The 26743-nt window shown below is 42.4% G+C and overlaps 1 protein-coding gene across 5 annotated transcripts in view; it reads left to right on the top strand.

The window, feature by feature from the left end:
• Positions 1–26743, top strand: part of SLIT1 (slit guidance ligand 1) — a 259852-nt gene that overhangs the window by 188154 nt on the left and 44955 nt on the right. For 4 of the 5 annotated variants that reach the window (XM_069979970.1, XM_069979973.1, XM_069979971.1 and 1 more), the window contains 10 exons: positions 561–724; positions 7300–7447; positions 11235–11306; positions 11786–11857; positions 16448–16519; positions 19525–19668; positions 23094–23257; positions 23541–23564; positions 24803–24947; positions 25564–25638. In XM_069979970.1, coding sequence (XP_069836071.1) covers positions 561–724; positions 7300–7447; positions 11235–11306; positions 11786–11857; positions 16448–16519; positions 19525–19668; positions 23094–23257; positions 23541–23564; positions 24803–24947; positions 25564–25638 — 1080 coding nt within the window. Of the gene's footprint in view, positions 1–560; positions 725–6880; positions 6948–7299; positions 7448–11234; positions 11307–11785; positions 11858–16447; positions 16520–19524; positions 19669–23093; positions 23258–23540; positions 23565–24802; positions 24948–25563; positions 25639–26743 lie in introns of those variants that run through there. The other variant, XM_069979975.1, reaches the window with a different exon arrangement.

Below are 26743 nucleotides of genomic sequence, written 5' to 3'. Positions count from 1 at the left end.
GTGCTATGTTAAATTTTATATTTTTCAAAAACTTTCAATAAATTATTGACACATAAAAAAATCCAAACACTGAGGATGCAGCTTCGGGGTCTTCTGTAATGTATAGTGTAACCCGCCGTATCACCGTAGAAAACGGCAAAATGGCTTCAGACAGGTGCACAAGTAATATAGTGAGATATGCAGTGTCCAAGGGTCCTGGAAATTTGCCTTTTATAACATACAACATGTTTCAAGGTAGCTGTTCCCCCTTCATCAGGTAATATAGAGACATAGAGTCTGACATGTATAGCTGGTGTTAGATGGCTCAATACAAAAATGGCAACCTATATGTGAACGTTCATCTTATGTCATTGGAACCATGTTATTAAACAATGAACTCGAGAGGTTTTAATTTATATCCGGCTTTATCAACATAAAATAAAAATTGCTAAAAATTCCTTTCAGCATTTATATTTCGCATCCTCGGTGTGAATTTGTGAAGCTGTTGTTCTAAGCTTTAGTACAGAACTTTACGTTTTCTTTGTAACCTTACAAGTCTCTTCTGTTTGTCTTCTTTCCAGCCGGCTGCACTCCAACAACCTGTTCTGTGACTGTCACTTGGCCTGGCTTTCTCAGTGGCTTCGCCAGCGACCGACCATTGGGCTTTTCACTCAGTGCACAGCTCCAACCCAGCTCCGTGGCCTGAACGTGGCAGAAGTCCAGAAACACGAGTTTAGCTGCTCAGGTCAGACTCCTTTCTATTTCCTATTCCTTCACAGCTGTGAAACTTAACAATGGATTCATGCAGAAGCTTCTTGACTAGAGATGAGCGAACCTGGAGCATGGTCGAGTCCATCCGAACCCGAACTTTCGACATTTGATTAGCGGTGGCTGCTGAAGTTGCATAAAGCCCTAAGGCTATGTGGAAAACATGGATATAGTCATTGGCTGTATCCATGTTTTCCAGACAACCTTAGAGCTTTATCCAAGTTCAGCAGCCCCCGCTAATCAAATGCCGATCGTTTGGGTTCGGATGGACTCGAACCCGAACCCGGTTCGCTCATCTCTATTCTTGACCCCAAAAAAATGTTTTTATTATTAATTATTAATACCCCATGACTTTTCCTGCCTGTGCTGTCATCATGGGGTACTGACCATGAAAATTCTATTCACTTTCTATGGGGGAGTTACTGCCAGATATGAACATGATGCAGGAGATTTATCAAACATGGTGTAAAGTGAAACTGGCTCAGTTGCCCCTAGCAACCAATCAGATTCCACCTTTCATTTTCCAAAAAGTCTGTGAGGAATGAAAGGAGGAATCTGATTGGTTGCTAGGGGCAACTGAGCCAGTTTAACTGTACACCATGTTTGATAAATCTCTTCCGATAAGATTATAAATAGAAAGGAGTATAAAGCCCCTATTACACCAAGCGATTATCATCCCTATTTGGCCAATTGTTGGCCTATTATTGGCCGTTACGTCCGATAATCCCTTGGTGTACTAGCTCCTATTAAAAGACAACGATAAGCTGACATGTTGAAAAAAAGCTATAGCAATAGAGATGGTCTGCTGGCCGTCGCTCCGTGTAATAGGACCGGGGTCAGGAGACCACCACTATCTCCTATGGGCTCCAGCAGCTCCCTGCAGCACCCCATCCCCACCCGCTCTTACTCTCTCGCTGTTGGCCAGTGGAATAGCGCAGACAGCGAGCAGGGAACGAGGAGCAAGCGAGTGTATATCTGACAGTTTGGCGCTGGCTTAAATACTGTAGAATGGTAATATTTGGTCCTGTTGTAGTGGTATTATTTGATCGTTTTATATTTGTGTATTCAGTATAATTTTTGTACACTATATAGCAGCATTATTTATTATGTACAGTATATGGCTTCGTTATTTATATCTAACACCCACGTGACCCCTTCCTTGTGTAGTTGTCTACAGGAAGAGATTTTGGTTGGGTCATAGGTAGTAGTGGGGGGATCTAAGCTGAACTTTTGCACCAGGACCCCTGAGCCTTTCGTTACGCCTGTGATCTGGGGCTTGTGTGATAAGAATAGCAGTATGTTGTCTGGCTGGTGTGAGGTCAGCCTGGATCTCCGCCGCCGTTACAGGAGGTGGATGTGGTGTTTAGTACGTGTGTAAATGAGGAACAGCTGCTGCTCCAAGAAAAAAGCCACAGCTGAGACCTCCCATTAAGCTGAATGAAACGGAGACACAAAATGATGAAATATTAAAAGTCCGCTTCTACCGCGAGCCGTGCACATGGGGTGCATGGAGACTTCCATTCAGGCATATCAATGATGTTTGTTTATATCAGCACTTTAGGTCACATTAATGAATATGGAGACACCGAGAAGAAAGCCGAGTCTGTGCACCACCCACCAATCTGGCTCTTTGTATCACGCGACATGACCAGCGTTGGGGACCTTATCCATAAATCATACAAACCAAATGGTCCTCTATAAAACTCAAGCTTTTCTTGTTAGCCTGAAGAGAGGGATCATATTGGGCAAATTTGCTTGAAAACAAGTCACAGTCATAGTTTTACGATGCTAGGCCATTAACTATGTAACAGGGATTCCTCAGTGTTATGTGTCATTTATAGTCCGCCACCCCAGGCATCAACGCTTCATGTGTGACAGCAATCCCTGCCTCTCCGAAACGCCCTTTCATTTGGTTTCACACTAGCATCAGACATATTACGGCTGAAAGTCCTGGCCGGACTGCAGGTGTGTAGACCCGGACTGACCTGTGGTCAGGCCGGGACTTGCATTTATTAGACAGAAATAAAAATGCATTCATATTATCCTAGAATAGCATTAGTTGTCACTTATAAAACCCATTATCAAGTACTAAGTATAAAATAAATCCAAATAATAAATTTAAAAAAAAACAACAACAAGAAAATGACAAATTGCTGTAAACAAATTGCTAAAAAGTCACATAAAAACTCAAAAGTAAAATGGTGCAGATGAAACCATCTACCAGTCACCCAAAATTAAAGTCTTCACACAGCTCTGTAAATTTTAAAATAAAAAAGGTATGCCACTCACAACACAAAAAACTGGCTTTGTACTGTATTTTTCAAGTTGTAAAATATAAAACAGTTTTCAGTTTTGGAATAATGTTAATGTGTCCACTCAAAACTAAATAAAAAAAAAAACATAAATTGCATTATATTTACCGGAAAATGAGACAAATAATAAATACAACCTGCCCCACAAAAAACAAGCACAATAATCGTTAGATCCTATTGAACGAAAAACGTATCGTGTAATAGCAGGCAACGATTAAACGACCAACGAGACCAATCATTTGTTAGAATCCAGACCTATTTTCTTTGCTGATCATTTTTTAATCGTTTGAACATCATTCGGTGTAATAATGCATCGCTTACTCTTTCGTGGTCTTTCGGCCAGGAAAGAACGAGCGCAAGAATAGCGGTCGTTTGATATTGTTTATCGTTAATCGCCAAAAAATCGTCTAGCGTAATACCACCCTATGTCTGTATTGCTGTTTGTGGCCTTGGACTCTCAGCTATGGACCGCACTACAGACTTGCATCTGTTGCCGTCTGCAACTATACAGACTCATTCAAAGGTGAATGAGGATCCATGCTGGGTCCGTACTAGGGCCAACCCTCATTATTTGTGGCGCAGATCACAGCCTGTGACACTTACGGGTGTGTGAACGGAACCATACAAATATAAGTGGCCATAGTGTATCCACAGATGTGTGAACCCGGCCTAAGGCTTTGTTAATGGAAAAATAAAAAGAAACTTTTGGCTTTCTGAAGGTGGGAACGGAAAACTACAACGTGCACCATCCTGAAGGCCATAAAGGGGGTTATCCTGCCCATCAATATTAGAATGATGGGGGTTTGACACCTGGCACCTTCCCAATCAGCTGGTTGAAGGTGCCTTAAGTGTTTATTTGCACTTATCCTTGCTATCAGGAGGACAGGCCATCAGTTTTCTCTGGCTAGATAACCCCTTTAAGTGCAGAATGTAACATTGTTGCCTTTGAGTGCTGTAGACAACATTGTGACACCGATCTCGATGTCTTGAGAAAGTTTCAGATCCTTTGGACGTGTTTGTGAAGTGTGATTGCGGTGGCACAGTTCATCCATCTCGCAGTCTGCTCCGGACTCTATGGTGCCAGGGACACAGAGTAATGGCTTCTAATTGCGGAGCTGGCATGTGGCATTGTGAGACCTCCATCACAGGGGCATCTGGTGCCATCTCATTACACTTTGATATGGCCGTCTTATCGGCAGCAGCGTGCTGTTTGTTTTTATTTCTCACCCAGTTTGAGCTGTAAACTGAGAGAGGTGAAAGGCGGCCATGTACGTGTAGAGACTATAGACACGGCCTAATGTGTCTGAGTTACGGACGGAGGCCTCAGCCTTCAGATGGATTTGTTATCTTGTTCAAGTCCTTCAATGAGTCTTAATAAAAAAAAACTTTATTTTTTCTAATGTCTCCTTGGGCAGATGAAAGGAAATCAGGCCTTCGTAGAGACTGCACATCTAGTTAATGCTTAGGGTCTATTCACACTGTGCTTCAAATGTACCTAGGTGTATACATGGCAGATTGCCCCAATGTGGTATGTGTTGCCTAAAGGCTAAACAGACCCTACAGTGTTACTTCTGTCTTAAAGGGAACCAGTCAACTCACTTAATAACTATATACTGCTATGGCTATGCCCCCATGCCAACTTAAAGGGCAACTTAAAACAACTACAGGGTAGTATAAACCACAAGGGAACTGACTAATTCTCCATAAATTGTCCATATCATTATAAGCTTTTATTGGTTGGACTCTAGATGTTCGGACCACCACTATACTTATAACAAGCAGGGAGAAGTGTGCGAGTGAGCTCTTCTCTCCCTTATCTCTTGTGATCTCCATCCTGCTGCACAAGGCAAGTTCAATAGACTTATAATGGGCTTGTATAGTGAGATGGAGATTGTAGGAAACAGGAAAGAGAAGCACTCAGTCTCCCTCTTTTCACGTCTATATTTAGAGATCATGGAGTCTAAACACTTTGGGGGGGGGGGGGGGGGGGGGATTTATCATATGAAGACCGGCATACTTGTACACCGGTCTTAAATTAGGCCCCGTCCCCTTTTCCCCCAGCTGGGGGAATTCTTAGTGAATCCAGTGCCCGATCCTGCGCCCAGCACATCAAATCTAAACATTTCTATCATGATGTACACCTGCAAGCATGTAATTTCTACATATACTGCGCCCCCTGCTGGATCCTTTAGGTATAGACTGGGTCGTGATGTCACTTTCTTTTTTTTTTTTTTTTTTTTTTTGAGAAATTGAAGCCTGTCTGATCTACTAAATTTAGGGAAATAGCACTATATGTGCATTTCCCATAATTAGTGTACTTTAGGAATTTGTCTAACTTTAGGAATTTGTCTAATAAAATATATATAAAAAAAAAGATTTTTTAAGGTAAGACACATACCTTCATCCTCCTGCGCCGTATGGGGCTATCAGCAGGTTAGATTTATCTAACCTGCTGATAGTTTCCCTTTAAGAAGTAAAGTGATAAAAAATCCTAATAATGAATGTCTGGCCTATCCCTATCACAGGTAAAGTCACACGCGTCTTTATCACTTCCATCCGTTCTTGTGGTACACTTTGTGCTCTATTATCATTCTCTTCTTTCTCAAATGGATTTCTGGATTCCTAGATAAAAAATTATTTTGCTAACATTGATGTTTGCAATTTAAAATTGCTCCGGAGGTTATTTCCCTTTTACATTAAAAAAAAAAAAAAATTCCTCTATAGCACGTCTGAAAATCGAGTTCTGTCATTACCCGATTCTTCATTCTGGGATAAATTATGGAAATGGTTTTATCATGTTACGGAGTGCACTCTGAGGAAGAAAATTGCTGCAGGTTATAGAGCGGTTTTATCTTTAAATCTTACACAACATGCAAAGTGCAAGATGCAAAGCTTAAAGGGGCAGACTGATAGATTTACACTGCACAACATTTCATATTCCTGTTCATTGTCAATGTATACTGATACCATTAGGGACACTGCCCCTGGCTTCCGTTTCCTGTAGTCCACAAGATTAGAATAGAAAAAGATTTTATAAATCATACTTTATAGGTGGGAAGCCATAGAACAGGTTCTTTACTAACATAAAATATCTTAGGGCGCCCTGATTACACCCTATTTTACACTTTTATGTGCCCTGCAGTTCCCGACATGGCCACTGGTGGCAGCAGAGGGACCATGTTGTCTCTTTTTGCTGCCACTTGGAGTAAATTTACAATTTTACAATTTTTAAATTTTACAATTTTCATTTACTTAATCCCTTTGATAGTAGTAACATCTAAATTTGGGTGATGGCTACAGTTTGCAGGGCAAAAAGGACTGAGGAGCTATCTACAGGAGCTCATCAGTTACTGATCGTAGAGGAGTGGCGAAGGCCAGAGTGGCGTCAATTGACATTATGTGACCAAGAAGATCACGAAGTGTTATGCCAAGTGTCGGCTTCAGTGGTGTAGATCACATTGCCATCTAACACCTTGGGACTGAACTGGAAAATTTACTCGGAGCCAACCCTCCATAACCTGTGCCATATAATCTCTTAAATAAACTCTGTAAGCAGGTTTATGGTGTCCTATCTCAGGGTAGCATAAGCTAGTGACAGAGAAGCTGAACAGAATGATGTATCACTTACATTGTCCTGTGCAGCTGATCCAAAGATATCCTCCTGAATAACATGGACAATAAGTAGTCCTCTGCATTATGTGCATGAGCTCAGTAGTCCTGGATATTCATGAGCAACAGAAAACTCCGCCCATCAGCTGCTGATTGGCAGTTATCTATCCATGCTGTCTATAGGCAGTCAGCTGTTAATCAGCAGCTGGAGGGCGGGGGGAGGGATGTGGCAAGAATCCTATTCTCCTGCATATTAGGAGAACGGCTGAACAGAATTATGTCAGTAATACACCGATCTGTTCATCATTTCTTTCACTAGTTTATTTTGCCCTCATTTAAGGTGGCATAAACCTAGTCACAGATTACCTTTAATGTTCTAGATCTAGAAAAAGTCTTTTGAGAAGAAAACTCCAATGGTTTGGACTGAGATGTTCAGCAAGCGCCTTGGGATTTGATGTTTGGGTGTTTACGTACTATACTATATATGTTCTAGTTGTATCCAGTTGTAATGATAATGGACAATATACTGAATGCACTTGTTGAAATGTTTTTACGTTTTCCTCTTTTCTCTCTGGGTGTTTGGTGGTATGGCACTTATTACTTACTCAAGCCTTCTTCTCCTGTCCTACAGGTCAGGCTGACCCCTCCAGCGCTCAGATCTGCAGCCTTTCCATTGGCTCCTGTCCGGCAATGTGTGCGTGTAGCAACGGCATAGTGGACTGTCGGGGGAAAGGATTAACCGCAATCCCAGCAAATCTACCAGAGACCATGACTGAAATGTAAGCTTTATCATCCACCATCTAGTGTTATTCTTCTCTACTGTATCTCAGATAACAGGATTACTGCCACAACTTCCAGGAAACTTATCCGGATTGAGGCTGTCTGGCCCCAAGGTTCACCAGACGTGGGTTATATCTTCCCTATCAGCCACTAGCAATTTTGTATTTTTATACATATGCTAACCTCATGTCTATACAGCTACAGAGATTACCTTGGAAGAAGTGTGTACTAATACAAACCAGGATTCGCAAACCTGTATCTCTCCAGCTGTAGCAAAACTACAACTCCTATCATCTCAGGGCATGTGGAAAGTTGTAGTTTAGCAACAGCGGAAGACCTATTGCAAAATAGGTTGGTGGCCCTATGTTGGTACACATGGAAGTGGCCCCCATGGACCACTCACCATGGAGTGAGTGCAATGATGACATCATAGTTAGGGTTTGATTTTAGAAAACAAAACCCGTCAAAAAATGACTGCCGGTTGTGGCAGGTTTTAAAGGACACACCCACTTGTCGTGTTTTTGGACAAAAATGATGGGTTTGTCAGGTTTTTGGAAAAATTGTGTCGCACACTTTCAGTAAACATGTCAGAACACCAAACTAACAGGCAGTGTCGGACTGGGGTATCTGGGGCCCACCAGAGGAAAGGATCCTGGGGGCCCACCAATGAAGAACCAGTGAGAAACAACATGTCAGTTAATGTTACTGCAGGTTGTAAAGCTGGGGGCCCAACGGAGGATCCTCTGATGGGCCAGGCCGACACTGCTGATAGGGGAAATGGACAAATACTCGTCAATTTGCTGACGGGAACACGTTAGCAAATCCCCATTGAGTTGCATGGAATCTTGTGGACTGCAGCTGTAACTCATAGTTAGTCAATAGTAGAGATGAGTGATTTACAGTACAAATGCAGCAAATCGCTTTGTTAGCTCGGCAATCTGATCATCAGCCGGCTGCCTTTGAATTCCATGCCGCTGCTACCCGCGTGCCTGGAAAAGCTGGATCCAGTCCTGGGAGAAGTTTCCTGGGACTGGATCCAGTTTTTCCAGGCACCCGGGATGGAACAGCATGGACTTCAAAAGCAGCCGGCTGATGATCAGATTGCCGAGCTAACAAAGTGATTTTCTGCATTTGGACTTTAAATTCGATTATCTGTAGTCAATGGCACTACAAGAATAATCCATATAGCCCAAGTCTTACAGATACTGTCCTCCTAGTCTGGATGCACCCTGACCCGTGTGTACAGAAGCCTCTGGCAGATATAACTTCTTCAGAGCTACTGTTTGGATAGCTGACTGGTGGACTGCTTGGCTAAAGGGAATAAAATTTATAAAATTCAGTAACATACTAGGCCTACGTCTGGTAGATAAGGCCTAGTTGACCCTATAGAGGAGATTTATCAAACATGGTGTAAAGTGAAACTGGCTCAGTTGCCCCTAGCAACCAATCACATTCCACCTTTCATTTTCCAAAGAGTCTGCGAGGAATGAAAGGTGGAATCTGATTGGTTGCTAGGGGCAACTGAGCCAGTTTCACTTTACACCATGTTTGATAAATCTCCCCCTATGTATTTTCCAATACTTTTTCGACCCTTTCACAGCGTAATAGCCCTTCTAGCCAGTATGGACCCCTCTCCAGGGACGTATGTTTGTGCCGCAGATGCACTTGAGAATGAACAATGGGCCCTTGTGGATTGGACGCCCAATGCGGCGCACCATGTGTCACACTGCGCTAGGCCCCATTCCTTCCTGCAATCACTGCACGGCTCTGCGTTACAGCTGATCTCCTCCAATGTCCGGTCCTCCTGGGGGAAGAAAAAAGTGACTTCAGTAAATACACAGCTGCTGTCCAAAAGCCGGAAGATTCAGCGGAGCTGAAAACATTACACACGCTTTGTTATAACACCAAATCATTACACAGGCTCCTGCTGGCAGCCACTAAATGTAATTGATGGAGTGTTAACTCAGGTCATTCTGCTTCACATGCACAGCTGACAGGTCACTTCTTCTTACCGCTCAATCCGGGGACACTTAGCAAGAAATATTAATTAGGAAATCTCCCGGGTCTTATTTCGGCTCTCCGAAGGTCACATTCAGAAGCTACCGGACAATATCTGTAATGGCCGCGGAGGAGGTAGAGGAAATTAACCAGGAGAGCTAAAATTACACACTACTGACTAACACCTAGGCATGAGTTTCGGCTATTATGCCTTCTGCCTATGCAAATGAGCATGTGAAGATATATACGGAAAAGAGATCGCTTTTTTTTTCTGAGATACAAATTCTAAAAAAATATTTGTGCCGCTTCACAGGCAGCTTTATACAGATATTCGACCTCCTAAAGCATATGCTTTGTCCTGTGCTTGATTCATTACCTTTCTGTATATACCTGGAAACTGTCAGCATACTGCTGTTGGTGGATCCATTATTCTTACTGTATGCCTGTGTTTAGTCGTTTGAAGTAATAATGGTATCCTGTTGTAAATGGCTTGAAAACACCATATAAAGATATCTATAAGGGGCTATAATAGAACAACTCCAGATAGTACAGACCCACAGACTAGAGTTTACTTAAAGGGGAAACTATCAGCAGGTTAGAAGCATCTAACTTGCTGATATCTTCCTACTGCACACGGGGTGCTAAGGATGGAGGTAAGTTTTTTTTCCCTTCATCCTCAGCACTGTTTCTGTTATATTAGGAGTTTAATCTTTATGCTAATTAGGTGTTTTTGTAATACTCACTACAAGCTGCTGGAGCCTTCCATAGATTTATACAGGTAGCTGTAACCTGATACTTTTAAAGACAGTTTAATCTTAAGGGTACAAACACACACACCGTATACGCAGCAGATACGCAGCAGATCTGCAGCAGATTCGATGCTGTGTTCAGTTAATACGCTGTGATACGGTGTGTGTGAAGCTACCCTAGGGGAGCGTTCACACGTACAGGATCCACAGCAGATTTGATGCTGTGTTCAGTTCTTTAGATGCAATCTGCTGCGGATCTGCTGCGGATCTGCAGATTTTCTGCTGCGGATCGGGTACGTGTGAACGTACCCTAAGGGAGTTTAATATTTATGCTAATTAGGTGTTTCGGTGCGCTGGGGGCGGGACTACCAATCCACCCCTGGTCGGCCTGGCCCTTTGCCTGGTTCCTTAAGTGCCCAAGGGGCAAGTCAGCTGGAGAGCCAGGCCGGCCAGGGGCGGATCGGTAGTCCCACCCCCAGTGCACCAAAACACCTAATCAGCATAAAGATTAAACTCCTTTAAGATTAAAGTGGCCCCTAAAGTATCATGTCACAGCTACCTTTATAAATCTATGGCGAGGCTAGAGACAGAGGCAGAGAGAGAGGCTTCAGCAGCTTGTAGTGAGTATTATAACCCCCCCCCACACACACACACACACACACACGTAATGTCTGCCCATTATATAACTCCCATACAGCATTTTTCATTAGTTTTCCCTCTGATGGTTCTATCAGTAATTTTCAGTTATCTCTGAGTTGTGTGTGTAGACTAGCTGCTATGATGTCTCGCATATACTGTACACACAGAGGAGGGGATCCTGCTCCCCTATATCTCTATAGCATACCACCGGAAACAGCATGGGGAACATTATAGAGCAGTACTAAGCAGTGTAAGCTGTGAATTCAGCACTGGATAGAAAGATATTTCTCATTACAAGCAACGTAAACAAATGGGAAAATGTAAATGTAACTACTACGTATAAATGTCCAATTTTAAGTCTTTTGTTTGTTTGTTTGTTTGTTTGTTTGTTTGTGCCTAGACGTTTGGAGCTGAATGGAATCAAGTCCGTGCCACCCGGAGCCTTCTCCCCCTATAAGAAGCTACGCAGAATGTAAGTGCAACACACCAGGACACATATTGGAGCTGTTATTCGTAATAGTTCCTCATAGGTCCCAAAAATTTCTGGTCAAGAGAGAAGATTAAAGCGGTTGGCAAGGCTTAGAAAAAAACATGGACACTATCTTCCAGAAACAGCACCATTCCTGTCCTCAGTTTGTGTGTGGTATTGCATCTCAATTCCATTGAAGTGAATGGAGCTAAATTGTAATACCACACACAACCTGAGGACAGGGATGGCGCTGTTTATGGAAGAAAGTAGCTGTTTTTTTTTGTTTTTGGAATCCTCGAAAACCCCTTTACTTATCATAACCTCAAATACTACAGTGGTGATCAGATATCTTGTGAAGGTTGTTTCTTCTGGTCACATCTCCGCCATATATTGGAAGCCTCCATTGGTCACAGTTCTTCGTATTACATTACAATGTTTATTCTCAACCTATAATAATCTTTTTGTTTTTTTTTTCTTTCCAGAGACCTAAGTAACAACCAGATCTCAGAGATCGCCCCCGATGCCTTCCATGGTCTGCGCTCCCTTAATTCCCTGTAAGTTGCATTTAGAAGGGGCTACTGTACAAAATCGAATTCCCCCGAGATTGCGGTTCACCTCTCCGGGATCAGTGAGCTCGCATTGCTCTTCCTTCGAGGTCCCTCACTTATGTCTTGCAGATTTTAATGCGATTTCCATTTAAGAATTGCATTATGGCCTCTATTAAATGCTGAGTGTTTTACACTGGGAAAATAAATATCTTCTATCTGTGGCCGCGGCTCGCACGGTGACGGCATAAACCCATTTCCTCAGGAGAGGGACTTTAATGCAATAATGTTTGGGATGGCTGCTCTGGAAAATGTGAATGTTAATGCGGCGACGGCGGTAGGAGCGTTCTGCGGGCTGGGGATTGATGGGATTCGGCAGCTTTGCCTTTCATGTTAATTAGAACTTCATGCAGAGGAAACGTAATTAAGAAGTCGGCAAAAAATACTCCGTGATTTAGGAACCCACCAAATGCGCCGTGCCGGAGCACTTTATCTCGATTGGCTGTAATATGACTAATGTATTATTATGTGCTGCTGCGGAGAAGAGAAGACTGCTACTATAGCCCATTATTAGCATTATTAAAAAAGTATATTCAATTTAGTCATGGGAGAGATTTACAGAGACCACTGTGGTGTTGCCCAGGGCAACCGGCTTCTATTTTTTTTTTTAACCACTGCTGTCAAAATGGCGGCTTTAATCTATTTGTGTTGACAAGACTATTTTAATGTGTTTAGCCTGTTTAGGCTTTCAAACCCTGTTAGGCCTCAGTCACACATTAGAGACTATGGGGGAGATTTATCAAACTGGTGTAAAGTTAAACTGGCTCAGTTGCCCCTAGCAAGCAATCAGATTCCACCTTTCATTCCTCACAGATTCTTTTAGAAATGAAAGGTGGAATCTGATTGGTTGCTAGGGGCAACTAAGACAATTCTACTTTACACTAGTTTGATAAATCTCCCCCTATATTCAGTTGTTTATATTTTTTTCCCAAAAATTCCCTATTGGATCAAATACCAGTTTTTCAGAATTCTTGGACCAGCACTGGGTGGGGACTATGCAAATTATGGCCCAAGATCAGGGGCGGAGTAACTTTACTATTCACCAAGCTTGGGCCCCCTAGCCCACTGTAACTATGGCAGCACTAGCTTTAGTCTTTTTCCCCCAAAGTGCAGCCTGCAAAGGACCTGTGGTGACATCATTGTCACAAGTTAAGGTCCTTCATTATGTTCTGTAATGTTACTACATTGTCTTCTGGTTGTAGTTTTGCCCTGATCTATGCAAAATTGCTGTAAAAAGCAGCAATTTTCTCGCAAATCATAGCAAAACTGTAGCCTGGAGACAATACACCACTGAAAGTATAAGTATGTTTGAGTGGCCATGGGCCCCCCAAGGAGATAAGGGCCCCAGGCTACTGCCCAAAACTGACCTATTATAATGCACTACTGCCCAAGATGCCCATACACCTTATAAAGGTATATGCACACTGAGCAATTCTCACAGAATTTCGAGCGGATTCCGCGTCAAAATGCGCATGGAATCCGTTTGAAATTGAAAAAATTTGCGATCTTTGGCTTTTCACGCAATAGTGCACACGGCGGAATTTTCTGTCTGAAAAATTCCATCATGGATCCACGTTCCCCAGAAGAATAGATATGCCAATTCTTTGGACAGATTCCTTTACAGGAATCCTAAAGACGTCAAATGGCTTGAATTCTGCTTCAATTCCACTCAAATCCTGCTCCAATTCTGCCAGAGCTGAATAGGTGAGGAATCCATGCAAATTCCGAAGTGTGCACATACCCTTAGTTGTCCGAACCCTCCAGCACTGACAGATAATATTGGAGGATGGAATGGTCGGGCATGATGGATTTTCCAGTACCCCCCCCCCCCCCCCCATTGTTCTGTAAAAGATTAGCCAGAGTGGCCCAGCTGTGGCTAGCCCCTCTCCATATGACCATGCCAAACATTCATGTGTATGACAAGGCCTTGAGCGATAACTATTGGCTGAACAATCATTCTTTCCAGTCTGACGCAGTGCTCTCTGCTGCCATATCTGTCCATGTCAGGAACTGTCCAGAGCAAGAAAGGTTTTCTGTGGGGATTTGCTACTGCTCTGGACAGTTCCTGACATGGACAGAGGTGGCAGCAGAGAGTGCTGTGTCAGACTGGAAAGAATACACCACTTCCTGTAGGACATATAGCAGCTGATAAGTACTGGCAGATTTGAGATTTTAAAATAAAAGTAAATCTATATATCTTTCTGGTACCAGTTTTGGAAAAAAATCCAGTTGGAGTCCCCTTTAAATGTCCATACATGTAATTGAGAGCAGCCACAAAAGATGTGTAAAGGCCTCACCCCCATCCTACTGTATCATACAATGCTGGTAAACTCATGGTTGTTATAACTTAAAATGCAAGGACAATAAAATAGCCTTATCCTATACTATCCAGAAACACCCTAAAAAATTAAAGGAAATAAAATAAGGGTGGACTACATGGACCAGGTGGTCCTTTTTTTTTTTGCTGACAATTTCTGTGTTTCCACTATGCTGTGCAGAAGGCTGCTCACACACCCATCCACCACTAGGAGGCAGTATACATGATCAGAGAAGCCAATCTCTACATGACTGGCTGGGAGAAGAGATCATTATATCTAATATGGATATTTACATCCAGAGACAGAATGTATTAATTAGCAATTCTGAAAATAGTTCGTGCCGGGAATGTTCACACGTGTATTAATAGATGCCCGCACGCACCATTTATCTGCTGGGTTTTAGCTCACATGGTGTCTTCAATTGAAAGCAATTATCATTCACCAAGACAGGTACCTCTGACCGCCAAAGAATTTGTTAATGATTTTTCTTCCCCCGGATGATAATCGCAGCGTGATTACAGATATTCATGTCTAATCTGCAGATTTGGTCCAATTAATCAGAATCCCGCATAACAGGTTAAATGAAAGCGAGCGCAGGACGGCTCCTTCCGCCCATTCATTACCACCCATCAGGCCCTTTTTATCTCGCAGTCAATAAAATATTAATTGAATAACTTGTAAGGCAGACCTAGCCATTGGCTCAGCAGCGGACGCATAGGAAGGGAGCGTTCACACACGCCACACGTTCTGATGCAGATTTGAAAGTCAATGTCAGGTGTGGGTTGGAAAGGGTGAATAAATATATAGGAGAGATTCTTTTCTTTTTAAAATATTCTTAAGGGTGCGTTCACACCTACAGGATCTGCAGCAGATTTGATGCTGTGTTCAGTTATTTAAATGAAATCTGCTGCAGAAAATCAGCTGCAGATCCTGTAGGTGTGAACGCACCATAAAGGGGTATTCTGGGGATTTTCTTTAACGTATAAAATAGGTTAAAAATAGAAAAACGATACTTACCTTATCCTCATCAGTGGCAGCTCCTGTTCTGCTGCCTGGCCCCCCATTTTCTGTTTACTCCCGAGACAAACGCTTGGGAGAAGGACCTGCTGTCTCAGCCAATCACACAGCGGTATCCATTTTCAGTCAGTGATTGCCTGACAGGGAAGGTCCTGCACCCTATGCTTTAAAGCAGGAAGGAGACAGAAAATCCTGCAACCAAATGTAGGGAACTGGGGGCAGGTAAGTACTTTTTTTCTTTTTCTATTTTAATCTGGTCCCAGCAACATATACATTTAAAAAAAATTCTGCAGTACCCCTTTAAAATAAATCTAAACATGATGGGCCATCAGTATTAAAGGTTAACTCCCGAGAATTTTCTTTTCTTTCCAATCAACTGGTTTCAGAAAGTTATATAGATTTGTAATTAAGATTTACTTCTATTAAAAAAATCTCAAGTACCTCCAGTACTTATTACTTGATGTATGTCCTGCAGGAAGTGGTGTATACTTTCTAGTCTGACACAGTGCTCTCTGCTGCCACCTCTGTTCATGTCAGGAACTGTCCAGAGCAGCATTAAATCCCTTTCCTGCTCTGGACAGTTCCTGACATGGACAGAGGTGGCAGCAAAGAGCAATGTGTCAGACTGGAAAGAAAACATCACTTACTGCAGGACATACAGCAGCTGATAATTAGTGGAAGACTGGATATTTTTCAATAGAAGTAAATTCCAAGTCTGTATAACTTTCTGGCACCATTTCATTTGAAAAAATGATTTTTTTCCGGCGTACCCGTTTAAATCGGTATTAGCACCAGCATGACACTGGAGCATTTGGCACAACCTTTTCAATGTTTATTTATATCTATTTTTACATTACCTTACTGCTCCTAGTGGCAGTGCAAGGTACTGCAATCTTTACTTGAAAAGGACATCTAATATAATAAATAATTTTAACAAGTGCCTTTATAACCCCTTTACAGCCGCAGTTTCCAATGTGTATCTTTTCAGCTGTTGCAGAACTACAGTGCTCATCATACCTGACATGCTGGGAATTGCTTGGCACCTGCTAGAGAGCCCACCTGGTTGTGGATTACTGCTCCAAAGCCATGTTTAATGGCCTATGACCCACCAGTTTTTGCCACACTACAACTCTCAGCATGCCCTGATACCCCATAATGTTAAGTTTCTATTACAATAGTGAGCATGAATTTCTCTGTTTTTTAGGGTCTTATACGGCAACAAGATTACAGACCTTCCTAAAGGTGTGTTTAGTGGTCTCCATGCCTTGCAGCTTCTGTAAGTAAGGATTTATCTATTGTTTTCTTTGCATGCCTATAGTAGATGAATTAGACTATATATATATATATATATATATATATATATATATAAAATTTTATTATTATTATTATTATTATTATTATTATTGAGAAATTCTGCTGTTAGAGCTATACAGGATTTTTTTTCCCATGTAATGTGAATAAAGGTTCCATAAAGCTCCATCCATTACCATTTCTATGTGAAATCTGCATTTAATTTTTTTTTTTTTGAGCACATCTGCTATATAACCATATAGTATACCCCTTTGTACCATATATTCATCTCCGCCTTCCTAGAGCCGATTTTTTTTCCTCCTGACAGCCGTAGGAGGGCTCGTTTTGTGTGGGACAGGTTTTCTTATCCATTAGGCTCTGTTCACACCTTGTCTGGCCATACATTAGACATTTATGATAAACATAAGGCATACACATTAGTATATACATATAGTTATATGGAAGGACGTATAACTAGGTGTCCCTTAGGCATATGTTTACATTCTTTATGGAGAGCGTAGGCAGGTGAGCTTTTTTTTTTTTTTTTGTCACATAGAAACATATACCTTACTGTGTGGCTTTGATGTTAATTGAAGTAAATGGAAGGCGTATGCTTCTGTATGGCTTGAGTCACATCATGTTTTTGCCGTATGGTTGAAGCGTATATTTATTACTTTTCTTACTTTTTTTGTGTTTTGGTGTAATACACTAATATCCATCTGTGATGTAGTGCATCTTAGGCCCTGTCTGCTATTACTATTCATCAAAAGGGATTGGGTACATAAGATGACAGGAGGAGCCTCCTCTCTCTGTCCAACCACTTAGATGCCATGGTTAAAGGGGTGAAAACTGTTGTCAGAAAGTTATATAGATTTGTAAGGACATGGAGAAAAAGTAGCGGCTGCACCTCACACCTATGGCTGACACTAATGCCTCTCGGCAACATTTAAAAACCAACGCCTGGATGTTGGTATACAATTTGGTAAACCATATTGCCTCATGTACCACATGCAGGTCTCCTGGTTCACATGAGTCCCTACACTAACTTGCAACCGTCAACCCCGCAAGGCGAGTGCAAGCAGGGAAGGGAGGCCACGGAATGGCCCTGCAACCCCTTGCACTCCCCTTGTAAGACCCATGTGACCACAATTAGCAGGAAGCACCTGTGCACACATGGTAAGTACCTCCTATTCCTCCTATTCTACCTGCGTTGCAGTGTCGAATGGTAAGACCTTTTTCACACTTGTGTTGCTTGGTGGCAGCTTTCTCTGCCGGCGGTGCCTGCTGGGTTTGGGGGGTGCCCTTGGGGTTTGGTCCTCATGTTGGCCAGGAGACCTGCACATGGTACATGAGGCAATATGGTTTGATCAAATTATATATCAACATCCTGGCGTTGGTTTTTAAATGTAGCCGAGTGGCATAAGTATCAGTCATAGGTGTGATGTGCAGGAGCTCCTTCCTCTCCATGTCCATATTATATAGATTTGTAAATTACTTCTATCGGCTGCTGTATGTCCTGCAGGAAGTGGGGTATTCTTTCCAGTCTGACACAGTGCTCTTTGCTTACACCTTTTTCCAGAGCAGGAGAGTTTTCTGTAGGCATTTGCTCCTGCTCTGGACAGTTCTGGTCACGGACAGAGGTGACAACAGAGAGTACAGTGTCAGACTGGAAAGAATACCCCACTTCCTGCAGCACATACAACAGCTGATATGTACTGGAAGACTTGAGATTTTTAAATTAACAAAATTTACAAATCTTTATAACTTTCTGGCACCAACTGATTAAAAAAAAATCACACAGAACCCCTGTAATATTGACCATGTAATCTAAGTGGTTAAAGGGGTATTCCACTGAAACATAACTTTTGATATGTTGATGTCCATAGTGAGACTAACAATTCATCTCCTACCCTCAGTTCTGAGCTGCGGCTTTCTGTTGAAGACAAAAACATCTGTGTGTGAGCTTTTCTCTCTGTCTCCCCCTCCTTCCCCCTCCCTTCTGAGACGGCTGATGTAAACAAGTCCATATCTGCAACTTTGTAGCAAATCTGTAATGCCGGGAAGCATAATCACAATGAGTTCATCAGCAACTTGACCTCAGTATAAACCTCCCAGCATTACAAAGAAGCTACAAAGTTGCTGATAAAGCCAGCCAGGAACAGAAAGAAAAGCTCACACAGATTTTTGTGTCTTCAGCATAAAGCAGCTGCTCAGAACTGGGGGAAGAAGACTGAATAGACAATAACAAGTATGGAAGGAATTGTTAGTCAACAACAACATATGAAAAGTTATGTTTGAGTGAAATACCCCTTTAAAAGGCTGGGATTAGTGTTATCTCAGATCCTGACCACTGCTGCATAATTTCAGCTTCACTACCTGGTGCTGCTTCCATAAATGTATGCGTCTGTACAGTGCCTGACGTCCGGGCAGCAGCACACAGATGCCCCATAGCATCATGGGTATTACAATTAATTCTTACCTAGAAGCCCTCATATGTTATCCACAGATTCTACACAGGGTTATCACTGGATCTGTAATTCAGACATGCGCATGGAGTCAATGAATGAACAATCCTAACTGTTCTAATCCTAAGACCTGATTTATTTATTTTTTTTGCCGCAGCGTAATTGTATAATTCATGTGATTTAGCTTATATTGCTTAAATTTTATATCTTCTTTTAATTTCTATTATTTTATTTAAATTCCATCTTCTCCTTTCATCCTAACCGTTCCTCCGGACCCTCCCCCGCTGAGAAGATGAAAGACTGTCACTTTATATATATATATTTTACCTTACTGGAGTTTTACATTTCAAATGGTCTCCTTAGATAAGACGTGTTAAATGTAGGTTAGTGGGGGAGTGCGCGGAATAGCGATTGCCGCTCCTGCCGCTATAAATGACTTATAAGTTGAAATCGATGCAGTCATAAATGTCAGGGCTTATTAGACTTATTCGAGTTTTTTTTTTTTTTTTTTTCCTCTTGTGCTCAGACTCCTGAATGCCAACAAGATTAACTGCATCCGAGCTGACACCTTCCAGGACCTGCAGAATCTTTCTCTGCTCTCGCTCTATGACAACAAGATCCAGAGTTTGGCCAAAGGAACCTTCTCCTCCCTCCGAGCCATCCAGACATTGTGAGTGCTAGTGAATGGAAGCCGCAGTATAGCCGTACATTGTGTGCGCTGCGTCACCAGGAGGGGGTGCACAAACTACTACGACTTATTCCTTCATAGCAGGGTGGGGAACCTTTGGCCCTCCAGCTGTTGCAAAACTACAATTCCCATCATGCCTGGACAGCCGAAGCTAAAGCTTCGGCTGTCCAGGCATGATGGGAATTGTAGTTTTGCAACAGCTTGAGGGCCAAAGGTTCCCCATGCCTGGATTGTCCGGCGAAAATCTTTTTCTTTCAAATCAACTGATATCAGAAAGTTTTATAGATTTGAAATTTACTTCTATTAAAAAATCTCAAGTCTTCCCATACTTATCAGCTGCTGGATGTCCTGCAGGAAGTGTTGTTTTATTTTCAGTCTGACACAGTTCTCTCTGGCCGACACAGGAACAGTCCAGAGCAGGAGAGGTTTTCTATGCGGATTCATAGAAAGCTGAGACAGAGTTGCTGTCTTGGCCAGAGATGGCAGCAGAGAGCACTGTTCCATTGTTCACACGATTATGGTTATGCAACCGAATAAGGCTATGTTCACACTACGTAAAATAATGGCCGTTGTTTTCACCGGCCGGACTTCTGCGACCAAAACTACGGCCGTAGAATTACGGCCGTTGTTTAATTTTGCTTCCCAGCATGTTTATAAGCAGGATGAAACAGGTCATTTACTTTAAATACTGCGCCCAGCCCGAGAAACCACTCAGAAATTTTTTTACATCAAAATCAAGTTTAATTCAGCAGATATAAGTTTTACGGCTGCATTGAAATCCACGGCCGTTGTTGCAGCCGTGTTCATTTTCCACGGGGACGTATAAAAAAGGCTGTTATCTGATACGTAGTGTGCATTCAACGGCCGTAGTTACATTGCATTGCAGTCATAATAGGGAACCTCAAAACAACGGCCGTAGTTTTACGGCGAGGACTACGGCCGTTGTTTTACGTAGTGTGAACATAGCCTAAAACTACATGATGATTAAGTGGTTAGTTGCCGGGATTCCTATTTCGACTCGAGCAGAGAGCACTGTGTCAGACTGAAAATAAAACAACACTTCTTGCAGGACATACAGCAGCTGATAAGTATGGGAAGATTTTTTAATAGAAGTAAATTACAAATCTATATAACCTTCTGATATCAGTTGATTTGAAAGAAAAAGATTTTCGCTGGACAACCCCTTTAAAATTTTCCAACTTTCAATTGGCCCCCTAGATTCCTCTGTGTCCCCATCCTGGTCTACTGCTCAGAGAAATCAGACAATGGGCACCTTTTGGGTTTTTTTTGGTTTTTTCTTCAGCTCATCTGGTGTCAGAAAGATTTGCTTATATTAAAAATCCTCAAGTCTTCTCGTACTTATCAACTGCTGTATGTCCTGCAGGAAGTGGTGGATTCTTTTCAGTTTACTGTCTACAGTCTTGCTGCTGCTCTGGACAGTTCCTGACATGGACAGATGTGGCAGCAGAGAGCACTGTGTCAGACTGGAACTATGCCTTAAAGGGGTTATCCAGCGCTACAAAAACATGGCCACTTTTCCCCTCTCTTGTCTCCAGTTCAGGTGTGGTTTGCAATTAAGCTCCATTTACTTTAATGGAACCCAATTCCAAACCCCACCCAATCTGGAGACAAGAGAGGGGAAAAAGTGGCCATGTTTTTGTACCGCTGGATAACCCCTTAAAATAAATGCCAATAGGTGGCACAACATCTATGCAAATCTCACAACAACTGTTCAATAGGTTTCCATTGGTTTTCAACAATGATCTCCATGTTTTCTACCGCTAAATGCAATGAGTCAGCTTTATTGGCTATACATGCCGACGAATACCAACCTTTAGATCTGACCCTGATGCCTGGTCCTTCAAGAAACCAAGAGGGGAAGCCATGCTGCTGCGAAATAATGGCTGATCACTCATGTAAAAACCTCAATTTATGTGAATAAAATATGGTCACTACTACAGCTCATAATTCTGCTACAGCTCATAATTTTTATGATTTTTTTTTTTAATTTAATAAATGGCAAGCGCAATACATGACGTGCCCAATGTCTGGGTTTTCATCTCATGTGGAGCAGCGGAACGCAGCCCTGAGCTCTGCTAACCCTGAACATGACTAATATATAACATCCACTTATGATAGTGGCAAAAAAATACATAAAAACACTGCATTGGTCTGTTAGAACAAATCCTGAGGCCTTATAGGGTTATCCAGGATTACAAAACATTCCCAAGACAGGTTGTGGTTGTATGCGATATTACAACTTGGCTCTATTCAATTCATTGAAACTGAGCTGCAGTACCGCACACAACCACTGAATACAGGGTGGCGCTGTATATGGAGAAAAATAGCAATTCTTTTCTAATCCTGGATAACCCCTTTAAGGTCGTGGCTAGAGATGAGCCCAACTCACGCATTCTCGAATCCATTCGTTTGGCATATAAATAACGGTGGATGAAGAAGTTAGATGCCATGGGATGTCTCCATGTTTTCCCAGGGCTGCATCCAACCTCTTTAGCCACTGGTATTTAAAGGGGTTGTTCAGCGAAAAAATGTTTCTTTTAAATCAACTAGTGTCAGAAACTTAGATAGATTTGTAATTTGCTTCTATTTAAAAATCTCAAGTCTGCCATACTTGCTAGCTGCTGTATATCCTGCAGGAAGTGGTGTTTATTTACATTAAGAAAGGGTGCTCTCTGCTGACATCTCTGGCTGAGACAAGAACTGTCCAGAGCAGGAGAGGTTTTCTATATGGATTTGCTACTGCTCTGGACAGTTCCTGACTTGGCCAGAGATGTCAGCAGAGAGAACTGTTACTGAATGTAAATAAAACAGCACTTCCTGCAGGGCACACAGCAGCTGATAAGTATAGGAAGACTTGAGATTTTTAAATAGAAGTAAATTACAAATCAATATAACTTTCTGACACTAGTTGATTTGAAAGAAATAAAAAAAATGTTGGACAACCCCTTTAAGTGCTGAACAATCGGACTAGAGCATGCGTGAGTTAGGCTCATCTCTAGTTATTACTTATCCACAATTTTCAGCTATATCCTTCAGGTCATAGAACGTGACTGGAGAGGAAGTAAACATGCTCAACCACTGCCTGGTTCAAACAAGATATGGGAAACCCCACTCAGGGGATGGGTGGGGATCCCAGAAACTGGACACTAACCGATCCAGCAGTTATCACCTACCCTGTGCATAGGCTATATCTTGCTATTAGCAGAATATGCCTGTAATATTGCCCCCAATAGTGGTTCTCTAGATGGAGGAAGCCCTAGACCCAACCTGTGGTTCTCCAGCATGATCAAAAAGTTCCAAAAGTTCCCCATCCCTGCCCTGGACACTTGCCCCCCCCCCCCCCCCCCCCCCTATAAGCCAGTCCTGACTATGTGTACTTTTCCTAGGCACTTGGCTCAGAACCCTTTCATCTGTGACTGTAACCTCAAGTGGCTGGCAGACTTCCTACGAACAAATCCCATAGAGACCAGTGGTGCCAGATGCGCCAGTCCTCGAAGACTTGCCAACAAACGCATTGGGCAAATAAAAAGCAAAAAGTTCAGATGCTCAGGTAAGCTCAGACGGACTTAATAAAAACTTCTTAGTACTCTCTTCTTTTCCACAGATGGATGGCACTAGGTGTTCCAAAAGCAGTGCCACCCCAAGTGGTTGTGTCTGGTATTACAGCTTAGCCCCCTGGACGTGATTGAGGCTAAACTGCAATACCAAACACGGCCTGTGGACAATGTGGCGCTGTTTGTGGTTTTGTAATGCTGTGCATTCCCTTTAAAATTGTAAAATGCAGTTGTGGAATACAAACCTTTATGATCATTCCCTTGTCTTTTTCTCCACAGCAAAAGAACAATACTTCATTCCAGGTAAGTTTGAATAGATATAAAACATGTCATACTAAATGAATATCCTTGTATGTTATATACAGTATGTATATGTACATAAATGCTCATCATGGTCGTGATCTCGTGATCTCGAGGACTTCTGTTTGTATGTGTTGCATTAGATATCTTGAAAGTAAATTCAAGAGTTGCTTTTGTTTTAAAACTTAGTGATGAGCGAATACTGTTCGATCGAAAAGATATCCGATCGAATAGTAAGGTATTCGATCTATCGAATATTATCGAATAGTTCGCCGAATATCCGATAAATATTCGATAAGCGTTCAAATCCCCCAGCTTCCGGTTTTTACCTCTAAGTGGTCGAATAGATGTTTTTCAATAATCGAATACTTGTTCCCATTGACTTTAATGGGATCGAATATTCGATTGAATATTCGGGAGATATATTTCACTGTTCGCTCATCACTAGAGATGAGTGAACCTGGAGCATGCTGGAGTCCATCCGAACCCGATCGTTCGGCATATGATTAGCGGTGGCTGCTAAAGTTGGATAAAGCCCTAAGGCTATGTGGAAAACATGGATATAGTCATTGACTGTATCCATGTTTTCCAGACAACCTTAGAGCTTTATCCAACTTCAGCAGCCACCGCTAATCAAATGCCGAACGTTCGGGTTCGGATCGACTCGAACCCGAACCCGGTTCGCTCATCTCTACTCATCACTATTAAAACTGCCTGCTTTGTTGTCTTCATTTCCGATCACTTCCTGTCTAGTGCACATCCTGGAACAGACTTCCTTTTCTAACTGCACACTCTAGCTGGGAATTCAGCCTACTTTATATCCTTCTACTACACCCACTGGATCGAGAGAGTCTTGGCTGAAATCCTAGCTACAGTGTACAGTGAGAACAGGAAGTTCATTACCAGATGTACTCTAGACAGGATGTGGTGCAATGAAGACAACAGAGCAGAAGGATAAAAGCATAAAAGACCGCAGAATGACGTTAAATTACGTTATTTACCAATGTACATTCATTTATTGGACATTTGACAAAAGGGCGGAGAACCCCTTTAAACGTTGGTCATAGGATAATAAGTTTATAGTAACCTTATATAGTATATAAGAGCAAATGTACCTATAACATATCATGTTACAAAAGGATAGACATCTATAACCAGTGCAAAAGAATAGACTAGTAGAGCTAATAGACTTATAGTGACGATCCCGTATAGGATTTAATCAGATTTTATTCTCTTTACAGGAACTGAGGATTTACAGCTGAGCAGCGAATGTAACAGCGATGTGGTGTGTCCACCCAAGTGCAGATGTGAATCCAATGTGGTGGACTGCTCCAACCTGAAACTGTCCAAAATCCCAGACCGCATCCCGCAGTCTACGGCCGAGCTGTATGTAGGAGATCCATCCCTAATATCGTGTTCTCGCAGTGCCGCTATCTATTATATACAGTATTTTATAGGTGTCTATCAGTATTCCCCCACAGACAGCTGTTTCGGGGGTTTTGCCCCTCATCAGTGTGGAGTAGGTTTCTGGCTAGTGGGAGCAATGACTAGTAAGTGCATGCAAAAGGATGCTGGTTGATCTCTCCACTACTCCACACTGATGAGGGGCAAAACCCCCGAAACAGCTGTCTGTGGATGGATACCTTGCTGAGGTGGTTTCCTTGACTGGAGAACGCCTTTGGCTTGGTTGTTCCTTCCCGGAGGGAAGGTTTGGCTAGTTCACTGACGTCAAGACATGTGATGGTGTCTCTGCAGTGTTCTTTTGCATATCAGTATTCCCCAACCTGTGGCTCTATAGCTGTTGCAAACTACAACTCCCAGCATGCCCTGACAGCCTTCGGCTGTCAGGGCATGCTGGGAGTTGTAGTTTGCAACAGCTATAGAGCCACAGGTTGGGGTTTAGTGGCGTATATGATGCACAGAATGCTCCCCCTGTAATACCCTACATTATGTGACCTTTTTATATTTCCCCATTATAATTTTATCTTTTGGAAAATTTTAGACGGTTGAACAACAATGAGATCGCAACATTAGAAGCGACGGGATTGTTCCGGAAACTTCCACACCTGAAAAAAATGTAAGTGACTAAGTACAATATAGTAAAAAAGGTCCAATGGTTATTTATCCATTCCCACCCCATCGTTCCTGCAGATTGGCCAGGGATGGAGGGAACAACAGTGAATGGAATAAGCAGTGTGGCTGAGGGTGATTCTCTATAGGTAATTGTCCACAAGGGGGCGCAACCGTACACCAGCACTGCATCCCTTCATTTTTATGATTGGTGGGGGTCCCAAAAGTGGTACCCCGCCTATCATAAGGAATGTATTCCGTTGTCTCAAGCTAGGTTCACCTGTATAAACCATGGCCAAAAATGCTTTTTATTATTGGTGGATAGTGTCATCTGGGCGGGGCCCCACATCTTCCCATCTACACTGGTGCCATAGTCCCCGCCCCTCTGAGACATCATTTTTAATGGGACACTCCTTCTGCAGTGGAGGCCGGGACTCATTTTTTTTCCTCTCAAATCAACTGATGTCAGAAAGTTATTCAGTTAAATTACTTCTATTTAAAAATATCCAGTTTTCCAGTACTTATCAGCTGCTGTATGTCCTGCTGAAAGTGGTGTATTCTTTCCAGTCTGACACAGTGCTCTCTACCGCCACCTCTGTCCATGTCAGGACCTGTCCAGAGCAGGTGAGGGTTTCTATGGGGATGTGCTGCTGCTCTGGACAGTTCCTGACATGGACAGAGGTGGCGGCAGAGAGCACTGTGTCAGACTGGAGAATAAACCACTTCCTGCAGGACATACAGCAGCTGATAAGTACTGGGAAACTGGCGATTCTTAAATAGAAGTAAATTACGAATCTATATAACTTTCTGACACTAGTTGATTTGAAAGGAACATTGCCATCGTGCCAAAGCTTTGGCTGTCCAAGCATGATGGGAATTGTAGTTTTGGTTTGATATCACTGCTATATAACATATATACAGTGAGTGGCATTCAGTACTAAACCCCAGTGGTGGAGCTGTCTTCTGCACGGCCATGGCATGCTGGGAGAGACACAAAATGCCATCACTGCATTATACGCTGGGTAATTTATACCCCATTCATTTACTCCCTTCCTTCATAAATCTATTAGAAGAGCCAATCCCTATGTTATATACAGAGACTATAGGAGAAC

The sequence above is a fragment of the Dendropsophus ebraccatus genome, chromosome 8, assembly GCF_027789765.1.
Source record: "Dendropsophus ebraccatus isolate aDenEbr1 chromosome 8, aDenEbr1.pat, whole genome shotgun sequence".
Taxonomy (NCBI): Eukaryota; Metazoa; Chordata; class Amphibia; order Anura; family Hylidae; genus Dendropsophus; species Dendropsophus ebraccatus.
Note: the sequence above shows the minus strand (reverse complement) of the source record. Positions and strands in the feature narration are given on the sequence as shown.